This window comes from Trematosphaeria pertusa (assembly GCF_010094035.1).
Source record: "Trematosphaeria pertusa strain CBS 122368 unplaced genomic scaffold BU26scaffold_8, whole genome shotgun sequence".
NCBI lineage: Eukaryota > Fungi > Ascomycota > Dothideomycetes > Pleosporales > Trematosphaeriaceae > Trematosphaeria > Trematosphaeria pertusa.
In genome coordinates, this window is record NW_022987219.1 from 2048257 (window position 1) to 2060196 (window position 11940).

Genomic DNA, 11940 nt, shown 5'->3' on the forward strand with positions numbered 1-11940 from the left:
CATCAACACTCGCTCAATCGCCTGTTCGCCACGCCCAATGTCCGCCCCAGCATCTCGCGCCCTCCGGCGCTGCGTCTGCAATGCGAAATCGACCGCCCCATACCTCCGACCCACAGCCTCCTTCGCACAGCACAGGACATCACGGAGATGGGCATCCACCGAAGCTGCGGCGCCTACGAACCCGAAGATTGGGGCAATCGTGGATCAGATTAGCCAATTGACATTGCTGGAGACGGCGGATCTGGTTTCGACACTGAAGGTACGACGGCGACTGGCTGCTGGGTGGCTTAGGGCATGGGATGCAGCTTGGAAAAGAGCTCAGATGATGCTTCCCAATTCCCAATTGCCCCCGAGAGATAGCCGCAACATCTCTGCACATAGTCCGAATCTTCAGCTAACATTTCCACCTCCCAGACCCGCCTGAACATCCCCGATATGCCCATGGGCGGCTTCGTCGCCGCCGGCGCCGCAGGGCCCGCAGCCGCAGCTGCCCCCGCCGAAGAAGAAGAAGCCGCGCCCGCTGCGCAAGAAAAGACGCTCTTCAACCTCAAACTCGAGAAGTTCGACGCGGGCGCGAAACCCAAGATCATCAAGGAGATCAAGGCGATGCTGGGGCTCTCGCTGGTGGACAGCAAGAAGTTTGTCGAGAGCTGCCCCAAGATGATGAAGGAGGGCGTGCCGAAGGAGGAGGCGGAGAAGATTGTCGAGACGCTGAAGGCGCTGGGGGCGACGGCTGTTATGGAGTAGAGGGGGAGATAGAGGACGGAAGGGGAGGGCAGGGGAGATGTAACTATAGCATGGACATGGGACGTGTACGCTGTGTGGATATGGGTTGAAGTTCTTGGAGTGTATCAATACATAAAGGTAGAAGCAAGGACAATGCATGCCCAAGTGGTATCTCTCCAACCCGGACGCCTAAAAATGCACCCATGTCCCATCCAGAACACAGACAAACACCGCCCAAACCTCCACAGAAACGCCAGACCAGCACCAAAAAGAGCAGAGTCAAATCCCCTCTTCTCACCCAAAAGCAACAGCCTCCCTCCTCTCCACCCCATCCTCCTCACCCCCCACATAGTCATCCTCCGCAACATCACTCGCCTCCTCCCACAGCCTCTCCATCTCCCTCTCCTCCTCCCCCGGCACCGCCCAGATACTCTCCCTCAGCCTCTTATGCCTCTCCCGATCCTCCTCGATCCGCTGCTCAATCTGCCTCTTATCCAGCCTGGCGCTTCCATTCCGTACCGCTCCCCTTACCCCCGTCACCGTCCCATTCGGCGTATCCGCAATGAACGGATGACTAGGCGCGATATCCCGCGACTTAAGCACCGCCTCGAGCTCGCTCACCGTCTCAGGAAGAAGAATCTCTTTCATCTGCAGCGCCTGCAGAACCTGTACCTCCATTAGCTCCAGCCCAGTCCAGTCCAATCCAGTCCAATCCAGTCCTCATCCAACAGCCGGGTGGGGGGAAAGCCACAGCATACCTTCCTAACGACCTTCACATTCGCAGCCCCCGACCCATCCCCAGGCACCACGGCCTCCACCACCCTCAATATATCCCGCTGCATCATACGCACGAACTCCACCGCGCCCTCCTTGCTCGCCATCTCGCACAGGCACTCGATGAAGAACATGATGTTCGCGCGGTTGTTCATGCTGTTGCGCTCCAGCTGCTCCAGGATGCACGAGTGCAGGTCCTCGTCCATTTCGCGGTTCTTGAGCGCGAATACGGCGGCCTTTTGCAGCGAGGTGTGCGAGGCGCTTAGGTGGGAGAGGAGCGTCGTGAAGCGCATGCGCACTTCGAAGGGGTCCATGGCGGCGAGCGGTGGGGGGTGAGAGGTATTCGAGTGCGAGGATGCTGGGCGGGAGGAGCTAGGCGAGAGGCGCTGCGAGGGAGGGTTCTGCAGACACGGGAGGCGGAAGCGTGGGTAGAACCACATAGGGCTGGGCTGGGCTGGGCTGGCGATGGCGTCGGCTGGCGTTGAGCTCTGAGGAGCTTTGTCGCGGCGAGGAAAGTGGCGCTTTGCTGCGGTTGGTCCGAGCTCAACACTCAATATCGGAGCTGTTGGCGGGGGCTTTCGAAACTTTCTGATATCTCAACCATCCCGGATTCCTCCCCACACACGAAAGAAAGCGAAGAGAAAGAGATATTTCCGAAGATGGCTACCTCTCAGGATGATAAGGGTCTAACATTGACCGTCCTCGGGTCCGGTACGTGCACCTTTTCGCAACCTCATCTGTCACTCCTCCTACACTGCGCACGAGAGAAGCTTCAAGCTTCCCCCTATGGCATACCAGTGTCCAGCATATACAGAAGATAGAGAATGCGACCTATCCATCTTCCTACCGCAATCAAGCCCACATGCAGCCAACGCCCAACCTCCCACCACAATACCCCAGCTAACAAACCCCCCCAGGCACAATGGGCATAGCCATAATGGGCGGCGTCATGTCCTCCCTCGCCGACGCCAAACTAAAATCCACCCTCAACTCCTCAGACAGCCCCTCCCCGCCCGCCCTCCGCAACTTCATCGCCTGCGACGCCTTCCCCAGCGCCGAAGCCAACGTCCGCACCGCCCTCGGCCACTACAACTTCCCCCTCGCAACCCTGACCAACGCCAACCTCCGCGGCGTGCAAGCCGGCGACATCATCCTGCTGTCCTGCAAACCGCACGTGTACCAGGACATCCTCGGCGAAGCCGGCATGCGCGACGCGCTGCGCGGCAAGCTGCTGATTAGCATCCTAGCGGGCGTGAAGCAAGAGCAGATCGAAGCGTTCCTGTACCCGGACGGCGCGCCGGCAGATGCGTGCAGAGTGGTGCGCGTGATGCCGAACACGGCGAGCTTCGTGCGCGAGAGCATGAGCGTGATCCAGAAGACGGCGCCGCCGCTCAGCGCCGCGCAGCACGAGCTTGTGACCTTCATCTTCAACGCGATCGGCCGCACGGTGACGCTGCCGGCTGCGCAGATGGATGTCAGCACCGCGCTGTGCGGCTCGGGTCCCGCGTTCTTCGCGCTCATGCTGGAAGCGGCGGCGGATGGTGCTGTGGCCATGGGCTTGCCGCGCGCGGAGGCCCAGCTGATGGCTGCGCAGACTATGAGGGGGACGACGGGATTGGTGCTCAATGGCGAGCATCCGGCGATACTTAGGGATAAGGTGAGCACGCCGGGCGGGTGTACGATTGGGGGGCTGTTGGTGCTGGAGGAAGGGACTGTGAGGGGGGCAGTGGCGAGGGCTATAAGGGAGGCTACTGTTGTGGCGAGCCAGCTGGGGCAAGGGGCGCAGAACGTCAATGGGACGCGGAAATAGACGATGAGGGGATTCCGGCGGTGGGGGGTGACGTGAAGGTGGGCACTGGGAGGGAGGGCACAGCTGTCAAGGTCAAGAGAAAAGATACCAGAAACTAGATACCAAGCAATTGAAGCCTCTAGACTCATGACCCAAGCCTGTCGCTAGAAAAGCCTTTTGGATCTTCTCCTCTGCGAACTTCAAGCCACTGCTAAAGATCCTACAAATATAAGCAGTGCTGCGTAATAACACATCGCTCATAACCTACACTCACATCTCAGTTCTACCGCTCCAAAGCCCTCCCTTCCAGAAGGTCTCCAGCAACTCACCTCCAGACAACCATAGCCCACGACCCAAAACCCTCTTTAGATTTTTGAATTTTTATATTCAGTACCTCGAAGATACATATGCGCACAGCAGGCGCCATTATAGGGGGAGGGGTATATAGTACAGTCAAGTAATGAGAGTCCCAGCCCCGTGTGCCAAAGCCAGCAATGCCAGCCCGAAGGCCCCAATGCCAAAGAGTGCAGCAGACAAAAAGCCGCCCATCCCATACCATGCCATGGCGATGCATGAAAGCTCTGCTCAACGCCGAGCCGAAAAGACCACCTCAAAACCAGTCCAGTCCACCGTTTTGTCGAAGCAAGTGCCGTCCTCTCAAAGCAAGTCCTCCTTCTCAAGCAAGTCCACCTTTTTGTCGAATGCAAGTAAGTCCCATCTCTCCAAGCCATACCACCGTGCCAGCAACATCTTCCTTCCAAAAGTCGGTTGGTCAACATCGCAAGAGCCAAACCACCTCCCACAATCATCTCCAAACCCAACAGCGGTCAAAAAGACAAAATGGCAGTGGCAGAGTGCAGCGGCAGTGACAGCCCCAAGTGATCAGACAAACTTACCACCGTCGACCATCGCGCTCCCGCTCAACTCTCTCGAGCTCCCGCTCCGCATCACCCTCCGTCTTGACGCCTCCCCTCCGCGCAGCACCAGCTCGCTTTCGCAATCCCTGCGTCAGCTTGCTGGCGATGTCGTTCGCATCTCCATCGCCACCGCTCTTTCGGCGCTTGTCCCGGTGCATAGAGGGGCCCGTAGGCGCACCCTTGATCTCAGGCTCGCGGGGTGTAGCTGAGGCGGACGACTCGAATTCATCCCGGGAGCGCTTGCTGGACAGCGAGGGACGAGAACCGTGCTGGTGGGTCGTGCGCGAATGGATATTCTTGACCGAGGTATCGCGGTTGTCCCTGTCCAGGCGATCGCGCTCGCGAGCGTTCTTTTCACGCTCTGCGGCGTAGTGGTCCTGTGGAATGGGTGTGGTAGGAGTCGACTGGATGGAGGAGCTCACGCTTCCCTTCCGTCCATGCTCTCTATCACGGTCAGCAGCCGGCCCCTTCGGCGGCTGGAACGCGCGGGGTCCGGTGGGTGGCTGCGGCGGAGGCATGCCTTTCACGGCCTTTTGAGCTTTACTGACGCCGCGGATAGAGAAGTTGTCTGCGGAAGGGCCAGTAGGCGCGTTAAGGGGTGGCGAGATGGGTCGATTAGAGGTAGCCGAGGAGGGTTCCTTCTCATAATCGCGGTCGCGATCTCGCTCTCGGTCACGCTCCTTCCGGCTGCGGCGGGAGCGGTACTTCTCGTCTTCGTACTCTCGCTCATCGTCTTCGGCTTCGCGCTCACGACGACGACGCCTCTCTTTATCTTTATCACGAGACCGATCCTTCTCTCGCTCGTAGTCATAGTCTCGGTCATAATCCCGCTCTTTGCGATCTCGCTTGTCTCGATCGCGATGTTTGTCTTTGTCGCTCCTGCTCTTACGTCGCGAGGTAGACTCCTCGGTCCCATTGACATATGAGTCTTCGTCCTCGTACTTGTCTTCTTGAATGGGCGACCGTGACCTATGACGGCGACGATGCTCCCGGCTACGGTCGCGGTGTGAACGCGAGGAGCGGTGCTTCTCCTTGTCGCGGCGGCTACGGTGCTTGGACTCTGCTGATGCACTCCGCGTTCGGTCACCTCGATCCTCTCGGTCGTACCGGTCATCATAATCGACTCGCTGATCCTTCCCCTCGCGGTCATCATATCGAGATGAGCGATGATGACGTCGCTCTTTGCGGCGTTCATACTCATCCTCGGTCTCTGGCGTCTTGGACCGGCCACGGTCTTCACGTTGGTCCTCGCGGTAGTCGTCCCGAGCTTCGTCTCTATCTCGCGACTGTGAACGCGACCGCTCCGGTGACCGCTCCTTTACGCGCAAGCTCTCGTCTCGCTGAGGAGACCTTCTATATAGTCATCAGTCTTTCGTGCTGCAAGTCGCCAAAGCGAGTATCCACTTACGATCGGAGCCTCCGCGTTGGACTAGCGGACGGAGCCGGCTGGGCTGGTGACACACCAGAAGGTGGCCCGTAGCGAGCGTTATTAGCTCGACTAGAGAAACCAGTATTTGGCCGACCCTCCCGCATCGCTCGTGGACCTGTCGGAGCACCTTCGACACCAAGCCCTCGCGGCTCAGGTTCGCCGGTGAGCACGGTAGCTGCTCCATATGCACCATTGAAGCCCCCACGGTGCCCGAAGTTGTTATGATGGTAACTCATGTTCTGATCATAGTCGCCGCTCATGTATGACTGTTGAGCAAAATGATTCATTTCTGGATCGTAATGCATGCCATCATCCGTGGCCAATTGGTCATAACCCTGTGCTTCTGTCTCCACGGACTCAATCGTTTGGATGGGGTTCAGAGCCGCAGACACATCGTTTGTTCCGTTTTCTGTATGAGTCAAATCGTCCAGCCCTTTCGTCGCGTGGTCGAAGGACTCGCCCTCGGCCTGCGCGTTCGGCGACATGGACTCCGGAGGGTTCGTGTCATCCTTACCTTCCAGTGTGGGCTCTGTGGAAGCCTCTACTTGCTCGCCTTCAGCCTGAGTCGCTTGTTGGTCTTCGACCTTGGCGTCAGGGGCAGCAGAAGCGGTTCCAACAGGCGACTCACCGTCACGCTGCTTAGGAACACACTCGTCAGTCCTTGAACTCATTCGCCTCGCCGGACGGTAAGGTGTATGATAGTGAAATCGACGTACGTTGTACGGCGGCCCACTGCGGCTTCCAGGACGGCTGTTGCCGTTCCGCTGGAATCCGTATCCTGGGCCGTAACTCCCGAAGCTGCCGTTCCTGTTGGTGCGGGGCTGAGTATACGCTCCTCCATTACGGAATCGATTGTGTGGGAAATTGCTCTGGGGCATCATCTCGGGATATGATCCAGATTGATTATATCCACCCACGGAATTGTATCCGTTGTAGCTTCCATAGCCCCCGCTGCCCATTCCACTCCATCCGTTTCCATATCTGCCTCCATAGTTCAGGTTCATGGCGGACATGTCGTTCATGCCTATGCCCATGTTACCATTGTACCCGCCGTACATGCCGTTGGACATAGCGGACATGCCGTTGGACATAGCGGACATGCCGTTGGACACAGCGGACATGCCGTTCATGTTGCTCATGTTGTAGTCTGGTAACACGTTAGCATGGCGACAAATTGGCTAAGGTGAGAACACCCTACCCATGGGGTTCAAGTTCCAGCCGCGATTCATCATGGGCATGCCGTTCATGGCCGCCATGCCGTTGATGCCCATCCCATTAAAGTTGCCTTGGTTGGGACTGATGCCGTAGCCAGACTGGCCAGGCATGCCGTTGGGATTCATCATGTTGTGGTTGCCGTACATGCCAGCACCATAGCCATCCATATTCTGGGCATTGTTTGAGCCATCAACCTGCGAAGCGGATTCGGCGGCCTGGCCGTCTTGCGCCGCATGGTCGACCTCGTGTGGGCGCTCCTTATTCTCTAATGAGGCGGAGTCCTGCGCAGAGTTAGCAACGTATGCTTGCCGGGGGTGAGGGGTAAAGCGATCTGCGGGTCGGAAGGGAGCCTATTTGCACGGTACCATTTGGACTGAGCCAAAGATACCTCGCACGCGCCGGGTGGGCCGGGTTGCACGAAGGATGAGAGGAAAGTCACAAGGTCGGCTTACCTCGTTCGGCTGTGACGCGGTGGAGCCCGCACGCAGGAGCGCTTGGCCAGCATCGTCCGCAGCAGCTACCACCTCGTCCGCGGGGGCATCCTCAGATTTGGGAGCACCCTCTAGGCCCTCTGCTGACTTCTCTGCAGCATCGCCAGTGGGCTGCACCTCGGACGGCGCGGGAGTTGCGGCCTGGGACACAGCCTTGGCCTCTTCCTTCTTCTTCTGCTTCTGCAGCCAAACGCGCATGGTATTTCTAAGTGACTTGTTCGGGGTGCACGAGTCGGTCTCGAGAGGCGTGTGCTCGCATGACGGGCAGGTAGTGGGAAACTCGAGAGTGCTTTGACCTGGGAAGAGCATTAGTACCGGCAAGGGCCGCCTAAGACTGGACGAGATACGCACAAGTTGGGCATATCGCCTTGTTGCAGCACAGGAGCTTGTACGGGTCGAAAGCAAGCCGGTTGCATAGGGCACAGAAGAAATTCTTGGGGAAGCCGCTCGCATCAAGCGTGCTGAGGAACGTTAGCTACGACCTTGCAGTGGTTGACAGGAGGGGTCTTACAGAGCGAACTCCTTCAGCTCGTCGGCGAGCGGGGCGGCCTTTGGGTCTGCGGCCATGGTGACGTCCTCCGAGCTCGCCAACACCCCACGAGGCTACAACGCCGACAGCACCAGCACTGGCGCGAGACTGCAGACCATCCACGGGCGCGAGGATGTCGGTAGGCGGGAGAGGCCCAACAGCCGACCTGGGACTGTTGCGGGTATTGTATTGCGCGCTCCGCTCGAGGCGTCGGAGCGGAGCGGGACTGCGGGTTAGGTTGCGGGAGGGTTGGCAGCCCCACCGCGGTCAAAAAGAGGGAAGCTGGGCGTCGCCTACCGTATATGCGTAGCTGCTTGACAGGCGGAGCGAAGGCGGCGTCGCAAGCTGTGCGCGGCCCCAAAGGTGGTTGTCGCAGAAATGTTTGCGGAGATGGGAGGCAGCCGGCGAGATTGAGGTTGCAATAACAGCCCGGCAGCCTGGAGAAAACTTTCGCCGCGCCAAGAGCGAGTCCGTGCGGCCTTATCCGCAGTCACGTGCGCAGACTTTGAGGGAAGAACGCGCTCCTCTCCGGAGACGGGGCCTCACCTTCACCGCCCGCTTTTTCGTGCTTCCAAACTCACACACAGTCCGATTGCGAGCGGTGTTTCGTGCGCACAGCTGTGATTGAGGCTAGACGGCTACTGGGTTTCCCCACCTGGCGCACGTCCCCACCTGGCGCACAGTTTCTAGAAAATCTTACCCCCCCTAACTCTATAACTAATAGAGCTATACTAATAAAACTTAGAATATAAGTTTTATATAGTATAAAATTTAATATTATAAAATAAAATTTTAAAAAAACTTACTAGTTATAGTTTTATTAGTACTATAACTTTTTAGTACTTTTTTAATATTCTTTAAATAACTTAAGAATAAATAGTTAAATCTACTTCTAAAATTAGTTTTTTTAAGTTTATAGTTTATAGTTAGTATAATATACTTTATTATTAAACTTTTTATATTATTAAACCTTCTATAATTTCTTAGTAAGAAAAATTAATAAGAATCTATAAGTTTTTCTTAAATAACTAAGTAAAACCTTAATATTTTTCTATAAAAATTTATATATATATTTTTTATAGTATATTATATCTTATATTAAAGTTATACTAAGATATATTATATAATTAAAAAGCTATATATATTTAACTAACTTTTAAAAAAAATCTAGTTTACTTCTAGTAAATACTATTATATCTCTATAATAATCTATAAAACTTATAGTATATAGTATCTATAACTTAATAAAGGTTTCTAAAAAACTTCTATAGCGCTAGCTCTTCTAGGTATAGCGTAATAAGAGATAGAAGTTTATAAAAAGTCTTTCTAGAGTTTTCTTCTCTAACTATATATATATATTAATAATCTAGCTATATAAAGTTATATATTATAAGATTATATATACTATAAGCCTTTAATATATTTAGAAGTAATAATTTTAAAATAGTTTTAGTATCTTTCTATCTTTCTATACTATACTACTAAAAAGACTTTACTTTTAAATTACTACTTAAAGCTACTATATTATTAGTTAATAAGCTCTATATAGTTAAAACTAACTATAATATATAAAATAATAAGTTTATAGAGCTAGATTAACTATATATATATATATATATAGTTAGAAGAAAAAAGCTCTAAAAAGAAACTTTATAAACTTCTATCTCTTATTACGCTATACCTAGAAGAGCTAGCGCTATAGAAGTTTTTTAGAAACCTTTATTAAGTTATAGATACTATATACTATAAGTTTTATAGATTATTATAGAGATATAATAGTATTTACTAGAAGTAAACTAGATTTTTTTTAAAAGTTAGTTAAATATATATAGCTTTTTAATTATATAATATATCTTAGTATAACTTTAATATAAGATATAATATACTATAAAAAATATATATATAAATTTTTATAGAAAAATATTAAGGTTTTACTTAGTTATTTAAGAAAAACTTATAGATTCTTATTAATTTTTCTTACTAAGAAATTATAGAAGGTTTAATAATATAAAAAGTTTAATAATAAAGTATATTATACTAACTATAAACTATAAACTTAAAAAAACTAATTTTAAAAGTAGATTTAACTATTTATTCTTAAGTTATTTAAAGAATATTAAAAAAGTACTAAAAAGTTATAATACTAATAAAACTATAACTAGAAAGTTTTTTTAAAATTTTATTTTATAATATTAAATTTTATACTATATAAAACTTATATTCTAAGTTTTATTAGTATAGCTCTATTAGTTATAGAGTTAGGGGGGGTAAGATTTTCTAGAAACTGTGCGCCAGGTGGGGACGTGCGCCAGGTGGGGAAACCCAGTATGGCTTAGTGCGGCTTGTCATCGTCATCAATTGGGCACTACGGAGTACCTCGACCCAACAGATGGTTTCTCTTCACATCTACCCTTGAGGCTGTCTTTAGCCCCATATACATCCGCATCGCCATGATACTGGGCCAGATCTCATATCTGGATTGCGTAGCCTTCCTAGTGTTCCTGGCGCCGCAATTGCTGATCCACGTCGGTCTCATCCGCACTGCAACGTGGCTGCTTCGGGAACTACCCTCGTTGAGTGAGTTACATGATGCCGTAGTTTTCGAGGTATTCATATTCACAGTTCCGCAAGTATTCGTCATTCCGTATCAGTTTGTTGCCGAAAGGTACTTGACGCCATATGAACACCGAAGCCCCTTCGTCAAGCGAGCTACCGTCTTTCAAGACATCGTCATCCGCTGCGTTAGATATGCATTCGCATTTATGCCAGCCTTCCTGGGACGCGTGTTTTTCTCGAAGGCTGTGTCATTACCATTCCTACGCTTTCGGATGCTCCGGCACGGCATCGTGACTGCACCGCTGCGATGGAACGAAATCAACAGGGTAAGACGGAATAAATAGTGCCACCATTTATTCTCGGACTGACTCGACCAGCCTGGTCTTAAAGGCATATGGATCACCCATAATCAGCAGGAACAGCCTGACGTTATCGTCTACTACTGCCATGGTAGGGCCCCCGGGTGCCCCAGTCCTTGTCGGGCTAATCGGAAGACAGGCGGTGGTTTCTCCATGGGCTCCAGCTATTTTTACATGGAATTTCTCCTTGCGTGGGTTTCCCTGTTGAAAGCTGCTGGCTATAGAAACCCAGCACTCTTTGCTCTAGAGTATACCCTCGTGCCAGACGCTGTATATCCCACCCAACTCCAGGAAACGCTTGCAGGGTACGAGTACGTGCTCTCTATTGCGCGCGATCCTACGCGCATTTGCGTTGGTGGCGACTCAGCTGGAGCAACACTCATCCTAAGCTTCCTCCTCTACATCACAGACCACCCCGAGCTACGACACCGGCGCCCCGGATTAGCCATGATGATCTCACCCTGGGTCACCATCATCTCCCGCAACAACAGGAACACACCGAGCGACTACCTAAACTCTAACAGCCTGGAACTCTACGGCCGCCAATACACGGGTCCCAAGGTTCCGGCAGACGACCCACTAGTTTCGCCCGGCAACTGCAAAGATGTAAAGAAATGGACCGACGCCAGCCCAGACAAAGGCTGGTATTTTACGTTCGGATCAGAAGAGGTTCTTGGGCCAGAGACGCGAGAACTCATCTCTTTGCTCAAAAGGACGGGTGTGGACGTGGACTACTACGAAGAGAAGGGCGGGATCCATGCCTGGCCCGTCGCGTCACTCTATCTGGGCGAAACGAAGGAAGAGAGGCTACACGGTCTACAAGACATGGTTCGGGCGATTCGCGATCGCATATCATAGCCTTTGTATTCATTATTATCTGGCTTCCCGACCTGCCCTCGTCTTCCTCGAAAGCTTCTCCGATTTGCAACAGCCCATACAATCGACGAAATCGCATTCCTAGAGTCACCCATATCATTCAATAACACTGCCACGGAAGCTCGAAGCCAAGCTCTCGAGACGCCTTCTGAAGCCTCGCAATTCTGTTCTGTTCTTCAATTTCCCAGCACCTGCTTTGGTACGTTGCGTCGGCGTTGTGGGCTGCTAACGCCGTTGCAGTCAACGGAGTCTTCGACCAGGAGGGCGCCTGTTGACGCT

At 52.4% G+C, this 11940-nt stretch overlaps 5 protein-coding genes across 5 annotated transcripts; 3 read left to right on the plus strand and 2 right to left on the minus strand.

Moving 5' to 3' along the window:
- Positions 1-16: 16 nt before the first annotated feature.
- Positions 17-868, plus strand: BU26DRAFT_520258 (54S ribosomal protein L12, mitochondrial precursor). Its single transcript, XM_033829252.1, has 2 exons — positions 17-259; positions 415-868. The coding sequence occupies exons 1-2, from the start codon at positions 38-40 to the stop codon at positions 745-747; spliced, it is 555 nt and encodes a 184-aa protein (XP_033683590.1). The 5' UTR covers positions 17-37; the 3' UTR covers positions 748-868.
- A 152-nt stretch (positions 869-1020) lies between these two features.
- Positions 1021-1814, minus strand: BU26DRAFT_428538 (uncharacterized protein; the record flags this gene model as incomplete). The annotated part of the gene is made up of 2 exons (XM_033823791.1): positions 1021-1392; positions 1485-1814. 2 exons carry the CDS (start codon positions 1812-1814, stop codon positions 1021-1023), a joined length of 702 nt encoding a protein of 233 aa, XP_033683591.1.
- A 290-nt stretch (positions 1815-2104) lies between these two features.
- Positions 2105-3408, plus strand: BU26DRAFT_520260 (pyrroline carboxylate reductase). The gene is made up of 2 exons (XM_033829253.1): positions 2105-2211; positions 2418-3408. The coding sequence occupies exons 1-2, from the start codon at positions 2160-2162 to the stop codon at positions 3308-3310; spliced, it is 945 nt and encodes a 314-aa protein (XP_033683592.1). The 5' UTR covers positions 2105-2159; the 3' UTR covers positions 3311-3408.
- Positions 3409-3683: 275 nt separating this feature from the next.
- BU26DRAFT_520261 (uncharacterized protein) lies at positions 3684-8271 on the minus strand. Its single transcript, XM_033829254.1, has 7 exons — positions 7853-8271; positions 7693-7802; positions 7303-7637; positions 6834-7131; positions 6352-6782; positions 5615-6270; positions 3684-5559 (listed from the first exon to the last, which is right to left on the minus strand). Exons 1-7 carry the CDS (start codon positions 7906-7908, stop codon positions 4182-4184), a joined length of 3264 nt encoding a protein of 1087 aa, XP_033683593.1. The 5' UTR covers positions 7909-8271; the 3' UTR covers positions 3684-4181.
- Positions 8272-10320: 2049 nt separating this feature from the next.
- BU26DRAFT_427861 (alpha/beta-hydrolase) lies at positions 10321-11643 on the plus strand (the record flags this gene model as incomplete). Its single annotated transcript, XM_033823757.1, has 4 exons — positions 10321-10447; positions 10493-10752; positions 10804-10876; positions 10925-11643. 4 exons carry the CDS (start codon positions 10321-10323, stop codon positions 11641-11643), a joined length of 1179 nt encoding a protein of 392 aa, XP_033683594.1.
- Positions 11644-11940: the final 297 nt, after the last annotated feature.